Source organism: Perissodus microlepis, chromosome 19 (genome assembly GCF_051167445.1).
Source record: "Perissodus microlepis isolate ML-2025 ecotype Zambia chromosome 19, ASM5116744v1, whole genome shotgun sequence".
Taxonomy (NCBI): Eukaryota; Metazoa; Chordata; class Actinopteri; order Cichliformes; family Cichlidae; genus Perissodus; species Perissodus microlepis.
The window spans coordinates 3,472,419-3,483,769 of NC_140479.1; the positions used below are offsets into that span (position 1 = coordinate 3,472,419).

Sequence of the window (11,351 nt, forward strand, 5' to 3'; positions counted from 1 at the left end):
ATATTCAGGACTGCAAACCGAGCAGCATCACTGACTTTCAGCTTGTTGTGTTTGTGGATATATGACTGACTTTATTTATCCATTTATCATCCTACTGAAGCTTAAGGGAATTTATTCAGTTCTAAATTACCATTCGCTTTAATTTTCCACCAAAATCTCCGGCGTCTGACGTCAGTTACAACATGAGTCGCTTACCTTGTCCGTCACTTCCGTCCCTTCCGTCACTTACCTCTCCGTCACAAGTGATGATTAAATATTTCTATTCATTTCAATTATTAATGAAATAAGTCTGAAAGATGTGGTTAAAAAATCAATAGGAGGGTGTGGGAGAGTTTGTGGCATATAAAGCACTAAAATAAAATTTTACTCATGATTTTCCACACATGAAGCCAGAGTCAAGACATTTTACAAAGTACTGTGTGATAACCATCAAAAAATACTCAAAAACACCTTCGAACATAGAGCAGCTTTTAAGGAAGACTTCTGTGCTTGGTGCTGAACTGGTACAGCATCTGTACAGATGTGAACACTAATAATACTGAAGAAAACAGATTTAGTGTGACTGTTTCAATAAGACAGGTTTCAGTAAGCAAGCACTGCAGTTTAAATAAATGCGAAACTCTGATATTCTGTTTCCTCTACAATAAAAAGCAGAAAATAACACAGTAAATATATAAAGCAGTCGGACAGAACATCCTTTCCATGTTTTCAAAAACATTTAAACAAAGAAAAAACAAAAATTCAATTTCTGTTTGTCACAGACACTAAATTAAACTGGATTGAAATTAAAAGTGGCTCCTGGTATTTCAGGCTTAGGAAACTAGGTGGCAGCAGCACAACATGTCCAAAAGAATTTCTGTGCTCTTCAACATGCTCCGAGTTTCAGGCATGGGCCCACACTTCCTGCACAGTAACACCCACTCAGAGGTTTGAATCCTTCCTGCAACATGGGGTGCCCCATGGGCTGAAGTGTTCTCTGTGGAAATCTCCTGGCACAGTTTCTGGACAGTCTCAGCCAAACCCCCTCACTGTACATGTGGAAGATAGTGTCTCTGTTAGGATATATGTGTATAAATAAGCAGTAGTGCTGCTGTTTACTGTAACTGCACTGATATTTAATGGGAAGGTGTGCATAGATATGATGTGGTTTGGGTGTGGTGTGCTGGGAGCATATGACCTCATAAAGATATCTGTGATGAGCTGACATCAGAGCAGCACAGAAGTTTTGTTTACTTCACAGACTGAAGACGTGACTACATGTAAATCAAAGATCAATAGAAGATTTACTTTTCAGGGGAGAATGGAAGGTTTTTAACATCTGTTTACGCTAACTTTCTTAAATTTGTCTGGTTCTTGAAAATATGAGGCGGCTGTAGCTCAGAAGGTAGAGCAGGTCATCTGCTCATCAGAGTGTTGGTGGTCTGATCCCTGGCTGCTCCAGTCTGCATGCCAAATATCGTTGGGCAAGATACTAACCCAAAGTTGTTCTCTGATGTGTGATCTGTCTGAGTGTGAATGTTAGATAGAAAACACTTAAATGTAAAAAAGTGCACGAATGAGGCATGTTGTATACAGAGGTGGAAAGAGTACTAAAATATTTTACTCAAGTAAAAGTACTATTACTTTGCTGAAATTTTACTCAAGTACAAGTAAAATTACCTGTCTAAAAATGTACTCAAGTAAAAGTAAAAAGTAGCTCATTTAAAATGTACTCAGAGTAAAAGTTACATAGTTACTTTTCTGTCAGCAGGAGGACAGCCGCTTCTGAGTAGTGCAAAAAAAGACAGTGGGATATAAATCTCAAAGTAGTTCTTTTTTAGTGAAAAGAAAAACTTTACAAATTAAAGTGCAGTGGCAGTTAAACTGCAAGTCTATACATGAAAATGGATAATGGTCACCAAACCAATCAACCAAACTGTCAGGTATCACAGTGTTTTCAATACAAAACCATATCATTCTTTCACATGAGAATGTGTTCTAAACTGTCAAATAAGAGAACAAGTACTGAACTGAACGGCAGCTGCTTTAAAAATGTTTTTTAATTTTTTAAACTTGGCCCTGCCCTACTGCACCTCTAGATTAAAGTTCCTTTGTATCCATCCTAGAGTGTTACTCTCTGAACCTCCTGTTAATTTTGAGGAGCAGTTGATTTTCAAAGTTAGTAGAGTTCATCCTTGCTCACTTTGCAGTGAACAGTAGTCCAGCACAGCTAAAGAGACGCTCGAAGGCAGCTGAGGCAGGCAGGCCAGTGTTAAGTTTGAGAGAAAGTTTTTTGACGTCCCTAATAAGACATCAATGCATTACATAGCTACCGCTGGTAAATTATACCAATATACCTCGTGGTTTTTTTTTTATTGGACAGTAACAGGCTAGTTAACGGGAGGTTGCAAGTGCTAATTAACAAGTAACAGAAGTCAGCTGTCTTTGACTAATCTAAGGTAAGTGAGCGCTCTGTTATTCTTTTGCCTGCAGTGTGAACATATGTGGGTTAAGTAAGAAAGTAGCCGCTTCTGTCTTTAATTTAACTATTTTTTTAAATAAATTATTATTATTAACAAACAGGAAAAACGTAGGTAAAAACATTTCCTTTTGGCAATTTACCAACCCAGTAAAAAAAATGTAAGTTGCGTGGACAACAACGTGCCCGATTACAGCAAGTTGCTAGTACCAACCAACGTTATCTGTGTTCTTCACAGATGTCTTAACTTAATGTGATTAATTTGAACACAGCCTTTTTGCTACCATAATGGTACGAGTTGTATTTAACTTACCTTTACATGCTTGCGCAGGTTTGATGTGGAATTTTTAAAAGCTGCTAACTCGGTCTCTCTGGGCAAACACAGCTTACACTGCATAATAAAGCTGTTGCCTTTCTTGCACTTGAAGCCGAAATGGTCCCTTAAATACGGCCAGGGGTTCACATCCGTTTCTTCCAGTTCAGGGTCAGCAGAATTTGACCGGATTTCTTTTTTCACTGGATCCGTAACACCGATGTCAGACTCCATCTTTAACGTGACCTTAGCGCCAATTTGTTCTACTACCCATTGTTCCCTGCAGTATTTCCAAAGCGCAATGTTTTTTTTTTATTTTTAATTTACTCAGTAACGGGTGTGATTGAAAACGTAGCGAACTACAATACTTTTTAAAAAATATACTTAAGTAAAAGTAAAATTACAGACTTGAAAAATTACTTTAGTACAAATACACAAAAAAACTACTCAATTACAGTAACGCAAGTAAATGTAATTCGTTACTTTCCACCTCTGGTTGTATAGACCGCTCAGGTAAAGTACAATAGTGCTGTAGTATAAAAGAATCAGTCCATTGTTTTGGAAGGAGAAAAAGAATAGTTTGGAGAGACAGTGTGCTAAGAGGATTTTTTGAGAAAGTGAAGAATGAAGAAAGTGAGAGAGATGAAAGGCACTGATGAATCTGGTAATGCAGAGAATTACAAGGAGACAGAGGGAAGTTGTCCTGGAGAGAGGGAAGTGAACGTTTTACCTAGATGTTTTATGTGATCTTGGAGTGGTATAGAAACTATAGAGGACATGAAGAATTGATCAAACTGGGTTAAGAAGAGAAGTGACGATCAGTGAGCAGCAGCATGGCTTCATGCCAAGAAAGAGCAACACAGATGCAACGTTTTCTCTGAATATTGAAGTATTAAGAAGGTCAGAAGGAGTTGCCCGGTGTCTTTGTGGATCTAACTGGACTGGTAGTTACAGGGGTTGTGCAGGTGTGGAGCAGTGACAGGTGGGTTCAAGGTAGGGTGGAATTGCAGGTAGGTGTTGGCCCTGAGTCCCCCCTTGATGGACAGTTTGAGAAATGAAGGCAGGAGTCTCTGTGGACTGTGATGTTCACACACAACACTGTGATATGCAGTGAGAGTAGGAAGCAGGTGGACACCAAGTCCTAATAAAAGGGTCAAGTGAACATTACTCAGGTGACATGAAAGCAATGCTGCAGCATCTGTTGTACAGGTGATGACCCAGATTACAGTGCAGGTGAAGAATGTTCTCTGCAGTATGAGCTTGTGAAGTATGAGGGACTGTGACGCAGCTGATCTGATATCATGTCACATCGATGGAAAGGAATCCTGAAACAAAGAACCAGTTCAACACCAAAGTGTTCCCAGAGCTGCTCAGCAATCACAGACGCAGGGCTGCAAGGCTGTAGGCTGCAAACACCTGCTGTGTTTTCACATTTGTGAGCTTTGATCACACCAACCAGTAGCACTAGTGTTGTTGTGACAACGGCTGCGCACACTTTGTCACTTCAGCTTTTATTTAGATTATTTTACATGTTTCCATGACACTGTGAAGAACAATCATAACAGATTTCAGGACTTTTGTCTAAATCAAAATTTAGCTTTGGCCTCGACCTGTTATTATCACTGAGACAAAAGCTTGAACTTTTATGCCATTAAAAATGTGAAGAAAAACTAAATAGCAACTAGTAAAAGTAGAACTTTTAAACAGGGAAGCAGAGGCTTTGCTCCATTTTACTAACTGAGCATGGTGTGAATGTTGGTGCTGACCATGTCCACCTCTTTATCACTACAGTGTACCTGCCTTCTGACAGCTGCCTCCAGCAGAAAAACACACCATATTACAAAGATCAGATCCTGTCAAACTGGTTACGTGGCAGTGAGTTCACTCTATTTGAATAGAGTGAACTCACTGCCACGCCACTTAAACGGCTTACACAGTCACCAGATTTCAATCCAGTAGAGCACCTTTGGGCTACAGTGGGAAGGGGCAACATATGTCAGTATAGACCCAAATCTTTACAACACATGGTTGAATCTATGCCACGATAAATGAAGATGGTTCTGAAGGCAAAAGGGGCTCAAGCTGGGAAGAAGCAGGGCTTATTATTAAAATATCCATCGAGTGCATAATGCTGCCCAAGGAGAAACCTTGAGTGTGTAGTGTAATGAGACATGATTCTGCTGTTGCCAACAAACTCTCTCTCTGCACTACTTCTTGTTTCTATACTGGATGACATTACCAGCTTGTAACAGCGCTGAACTAAACTGTTTTGGAAGAAGGTATGATGAGAGTCTGTTTCCCACTGGGGCCTGAAACATCAAATGAGCGACAAAGGCAAATACTCGCAGCAGCAACATGTAATGACATCAGTAAGGAGGCCCAGGTTACAGTGCAGGTGAGGTCCTCTGCATACAACATGTGTAAGTATAGTATAAGGTGCAGGTGTATGATGCAGTTAATCGGACATCATGCCACACACGGACACAAAGCCTTCCTGAAACAAAAGAACCAGTTCTGCTGCTAAACACCAAAAACATTCCTTGAGCCGTTCAGTAATCACAGAGACACAAATCTGAGGCAGAGCTGCAGAGACACCCCACCCAGGCTCAGACTGAACAGGCCAGATAGGAGAGCCTTCTGTGCGTCCATGATGTCTTAAAAGCAGCTAGCACCTGAACACCTGAGATCACATATTCTCATGTGACAGTTTTTTGGGCCTGAACCCTCCCCCCAAAAAAAACCCCCCAAAAAAAACCCCAACACTAACAATGACATCAACACAAGATCAAATGTCTGGACGAGGTCATGACTCAAGTGAGAGACATGGAGTGACGTCAGTCAGGTGATGGTCCAGCTTACAATCCAGGTGAGGAATGCATACATCAGACAGCAGAATGCACCTGCTGTTTTCACAGGTGACCCTGAATAATCTTTTCTAAAAAAATACACCACCCATAAACAGCAAGTTACTGGTAATAATAACATACTTTAAGCTTGTAGTCAAGATTGCACACAGTAATGTGCTGTACACGATCTACTGTGTACATTAAGGAAATTTACATGTGACCACTCTAAGCCACAAATAAAACAAAATGAATAAAATGAATAAAATTTCAAGGAAAAACAAAAACTTCTGGTCCCATGAAAAGAGAAAAAAAAACCCAAGAGGCATACTTGCCAACCTTGAGAACTCAGAATTAGGGAGACAGTCAAAAGGATGTTTTTTATATATACAAAAAACTTGAATTTTACAATGTTTATTTAACAGATAAAATAAGTTAAATGTCACCGTTATTATTGTCCGTCTGGAAACAGCGGGGGTCTCCAAATTCAGAGACTGCGTCCACCTGAGGCCTTCGCAGTCTAAGTGGGCGGGGTCCTCCGAAAGCCGGGTAGGCTGGAAGTGAATGACTATGAAATTGGACCGTCAGAATTACTTCACGAGCTCTCTCGGTGGAGTGAAACTCTGCGTCTGCTCCTTGCTATCTAAAGTATACCTGGAGGCTGGCGTAAATTCTCAACCATCGCACACTTCTGTTTAATCAGTTTTCTGTTTGCCGTTTATTCCTCCTGAGGGCTTAATAAAGTTTTATTTAATCCAGTCATCTCAGCCAAAACGATTTACTCACGAACAAATAAAACACTGAAAAAAACCTAACAATAACATTTTTAAGTTATCTGAGTGACTTATCATGTTTAACCTGAGTAGCAAAAAAAACGCGGGGGTTTGCTGTTCTCGCCGGCGCAGATATTTGAGGTTTACACAGCTACATTTTCGCCTGAAAATATGTTAAAAGTTTATTTTGCGACCCATGAAGAATAATAAGAGTAATATTAAAACTAACTAGCTGCGCCATTGTTGGAAACTGGAACTTGCTGGGCAGCGCTTTGAATTCTGGGATATGGTTTTTCAATTTTGTTGTCCGGGTGGAAATCGGGAGATTTTCGGGAGGGTCACTGAAATTCGTGATTCTCCCAGAAAAATCGGAACGGTTGGTATGTATTCCAAGAGGACAGATTCTAGTCGACATTTTTTATTAAGGCAAACTTCAGTAAGGACCTCAGTATAAACACAATGTACAAAGAATTCAAAAATATTTACATAAAAATACAAAATAAAAAATTATTTAAAAAAAAAATATGACGAAACTATTAAAACGTGTTGCCATTGTCTCACAAATAGGTGACAGAACAGTAACATACCAAATATGTAGCAGCTCCCAATAAATACACCATATTTAAAAAAAAAAAAAAAAAAAAAAGACACTTGTGAACATGATTATTCCCAGCTTCTATCCTGCTGATAGCACTGCAACAACACCAATTAAATTCAACACCAGAAATGATGTTTAAATTTCAGAAAAAAAAGAAAAAAAGTCCAAGGATTTAAAAAAAGAAAAAAAAAAGTGCTGTACAGCAATTCTAGATGTTCATATAGCATTGTATCACTGATACTGTTAGAAAGGACAGAATGACAGCTCATCGCTCATGGACTCGACAACCTGTTTATAGCGAGGTGAATAAATCTATGCCAGTCCACAGAGTTTCTCGCTGACCTCCCACAATTTCAGGGCCACCTTGTCATCTCGGGCATGAGCGGACACTTCCTGTGCCTCACAGCAGGAGAAGTACTTCCCGCTCAGAGGTTCAATTCCTTCCTGCAAGGCACAGTGCAGTGTGGTCTGAGCTCCTGTCTCTGGGTCCAGGAACAGCAACCAGGCCACAGGCTGGATGAAAATCTTCTGCCACAGGCTGACATTTCTAGACAGTTCAGTCCGGACAACACCTACAGGGCAGAAGGCAAAGAGCAATCACATACTTACTGCCTTTAGTGTTCAATTTGGATAAAATGCTGATAGTAACAGTTAATTTAGCTTACAGTAATATATAGCTTAAAATGAGTGTTGATTAAAGGTAAACCAGTGTGTTACCTGGGTGGACACTGTAGCATGTGACATCGGTTCCTTTCAGCCTCTTGGCAAGCTCATGGGTGAAAAGCACATTGCACAGTTTGCTGTTGCAGTACGCATGGAAAAATTGCCAGCTGTATCTGCCAGTTCCCAGGTCTTTGTTTGCAACCAGAGCCTTAAGATACAAAAACAACCTTGTCAATAAGCTGTTCAGACAGGTGAAGGTGAAAGACGCGCAACAACATCATTTGTGATGTTATTATGATCACCTCTTCAGTCATACTACTGAAATACTAGAGCAGAGCATTTTTAAAAATAAGAGTCCCAAAAGACGGAAAAAGGCTTGTTCCAGAGTGAGGATGGCTTTATATCTCCAACCTCTCTTTAAATTATTGTAAACTCACGTTAAAGTCAATGTGTCCCCAGCGATGAGCCATGGAGGACAGCGTGATCACTCGTCCTCCCCCTGTCTTCTTCATCCTCTCCAACAGCAGATTGGTCAACAGGAAGTGACCCAAGTGGTTCACCCCAAACTCGATGCCATATCCGTCCTCAGTCCGCCCGTCTGCCACCAATCCTGGGAACATATTTGAACAATGGTTTCTGAAATCTTTGTACTTCCTTAATCTCTTGAAGCTTGTTTTCTCTAGATTCTTCTCTGTCTCCATAGAACAGACAAATCACCACTGCTGCTGCACATCATTAAAAACTGTATTTGCATGTCTTTTTGACAGATATGGCAACTGTGATAACCTTGTCTCTCTCTCAAGCGGTTTACATCAATTTGTGTTTTAGGCCAAATCTGGCTGCTTTGCACAACATAGTCGTTTGATGTCTTTGTGTCTATTCGGTCTCTTTTCAAAGTCGATTGTGATTATTTTGTGCTTCTGGTCAATTCTGTCTCTTTGTTGTCATTTGATGGTGAGTTTCAGACTCCAGAGCTGCCCTTTGTCACCCATCCTGTTCATACTTTTTTGGGCAGAATTTCTAGGCCCTCTCTGAGTGGAAGGTTAAGGTTTTGTTGATTTCAGACTCTCAAATCTTTTTTTTTTTTTTTTTTTTTAAACAAACGAACTGGTTTTGTGAACTTCATAAAGCAACAACCTCCAGCACACAGCTGTGATGAAAAAACAAATAGGAGCAAGTCTGAGGCCATAGTTCTGAGGTGGAAAATCGGGAATGCTCACTCTGACTTGATCATTAGTTGATACCCCAAGTGGAGAAGTTCAACAAATAAATTTCCTCCTAATGGTGTCTGGCTCTCAGAGGTTGGTTTAGATGAAAATGGATGTATGGACCTCGTACTTGCAACTAAGTAGACATTGTGGTGTTGTGTAGTAGTGTGTGTACCAGCATTGTTGATGAGCAAATCCAGCCTGGACTCAGTTTTCAGGAATGTTTCGGCGAAGCTGCGGACAGACTTCAGACTGGCTAGGTCCAAGTGCATGTAGATCACGTCTGTACTTCCCGTTTGCTGGAAGAAGATCATTGTGATTCAGTGAAGGTAATGTTACATTTAACTTACGCTTCAGTGTTTCACTTCAATCCCTTTTTACTGTTTTTTTCTTAAAGCAACAGTTCAAACATTACCATCAATGAAAGAAGTGAATGCTTCAGCTCCTTTCAGCAGGATCATGTAAATCCCATTAAAGTTCTGTGTGCATCGTTGTGCTCTCTGTCAGCTAGGCCTTTAAAAGGTTAACTCCTTTCACAGCTTACATTTCAATTCAGATTTTTGCTTCCATTAAAAAAAGTTCAGTCCTTTAAAATTGTGATATTGTACTTACTGAATAAATATAAATAAACAGTCTTATCCACATACTACTTTAGCTTGTATTCTTTTTTCTCAGCTGCTTTAATTACCTAAAGCACACATCAGCCAGTTACAGTATGATAGGACCTTGTGTAACAAGCCTCCACTCCCTGCTGACGACTGCACAAGCTATTGTTTTAAATGTCAGTGCTCATTTCTGAGAAACTTTGGATTGACTTTCATACAGCATGAGGAAATTGTGGCCAATGCATCAGTGTGTTCTTCTTACAGTTTCTATTTCTGCAATGGCAGCTGCAGCTTTGTTCCTGTTTCGGCAGGCCAGGACCACTCTGGCTCCTTTCCTGGCCAGATGCAAAGCCGTGGCTTTACCAATGCCCGTATTTCCTCCTACAGTAAGAGCAGGAAAAGAATAAGCAACATCTACCCAAACCATCACAAACAAGAACTATCATCCATTCAAATGTTTAATGTGGTGTTATCTGAAGGTTAGTAGAAACCTTTCTAAATTGCAAACAAGAATTCTAGATTTTCACTTTCACCTTTGTTGCGCTGTAAACTTCACTCCCATCCAAAGTAAAAAGCACAAAAACAAAGAAAAACGCATCTTTAATTCTTTCATTACAGCAATCACATTTGTGCAAATCCCGATTTTGTTATCGGCACAGATTTGTGGCATATAAACTGGCACCGACCTCAGAGGGAAGAGAGAGAAGGGGGACGCTCAGGTTTAGATGAGAATTCCCTCTCTGTACAAATCCAGTTTAGAGATGCAAATGTTAAACTGATTTTTACTTGAATTTAGAAATAACTGCTGAATCGGCTTAAATGTCATATTTACTGTTCACTTATTTTTTGATGAGGTTTTTCCTGAAAGCCTATCTACTTGTCCCTGATGTAGGTCGGTATCGTCGAAAGTCCGTCGTACTCAAAGCCTCTTTTTTGTGGCAATATTGAAGGTAATTATAGGAAACATACATTTAACGGCTTCTTTTCTTTTGCTCATCATCTGCTTTTCCCTGCAGATTTAATAAAACTTGTTATGTACCTTTACTCACCATCGCTATCATAATCAAACACCAACATCCTTATCGCCTCGTAAGAGGAAGTAAAGAAACCTATTAAAGGAAAATTCGCTGAACTCTGCGAGCTCTGTGTGCTGCACACACAGCAGCCACCCAACTGTTTGTAGACACACTTTCTACACTTCGCCATTTTTGATGCTGGTGTCATTAGCAGTCGGTCTTTTTGATACAAACTGGGCTTGATTCCGGTCTCACCTGTGATAATGACGGTCTTCCCTGACATCGCGGCGTTTCCTTTGCATTTGGCTCTTTTGAAGAGAGTCTGTGTGAGGAGGATGTATGCTCCCAGAAGTACAACGGCCACAAGCAAGAGGTGAAACATGGTGGATGTCGGCTGAGAACTTCGTGCCTGCTGCTGAGCTGGGGATCTGTCTTTATGCACACGCCTGTCGGATGAGTTTCATCTGAGACGTGCCAGCGAGTCGCTCCTCGACCGGTCGGACCAGTTGTGGAATGACGTAAACGTCAGAGCACTGTGACCTACATTTTTCACTCTGAACACCTGAGAAACGCATTCAGTCCACCCGCGTTTCTCTTAATAAAGATTTACTGCAAAAGCATTTACACGAATAAATACAAATCCGCAATTGACAGAAAAATATGGAAAGCATACCAAAGTGTCGAACTTTCAGCTAAAATCTCATCACTGATCTGAGAGCAGTAAAAAAAAAGTGAAAAATGTCCGCACTCATGGATAAAACTTCAGATTTATCGGCTTTCTTGAACAGGTTATTCAAAATGTGGAGGTTTTGGGTGTTTCTCTGACAGACAAGAGGTTCTGAATCGTATCATTCCTGCACACATGCACCATTCA

General features: G+C 40.3%; 1 protein-coding gene across 2 annotated transcripts in view; it reads right to left on the reverse strand.

The window, feature by feature from the left end:
• Positions 1–10,994, reverse strand: part of LOC146365198 (dehydrogenase/reductase SDR family member 13-like) — a 32,076-nt gene extending 21,082 nt beyond the window's left edge. The window contains exons 1-6 of one of the 2 annotated variants that reach the window (XM_084915817.1): positions 10,733–10,993; positions 9,724–9,842; positions 9,032–9,155; positions 8,086–8,258; positions 7,703–7,856; positions 6,790–7,557 (exon numbers count right to left, since the gene is read on the reverse strand). In XM_084915817.1, the coding sequence (XP_084771943.1) occupies positions 7,298–7,557; positions 7,703–7,856; positions 8,086–8,258; positions 9,032–9,155; positions 9,724–9,842; positions 10,733–10,859 (957 nt within the window). In that variant the 5' untranslated portion in view covers positions 10,860–10,993 and the 3' untranslated portion in view covers positions 6,790–7,297. Of the gene's footprint in view, positions 1–6,789; positions 7,558–7,685; positions 7,857–8,085; positions 8,259–9,031; positions 9,156–9,723; positions 9,843–10,732 lie in introns of those variants that run through there. The other variant, XM_084915819.1, reaches the window with a different exon arrangement.
• Positions 10,995–11,351: the final 357 nt, after the last annotated feature.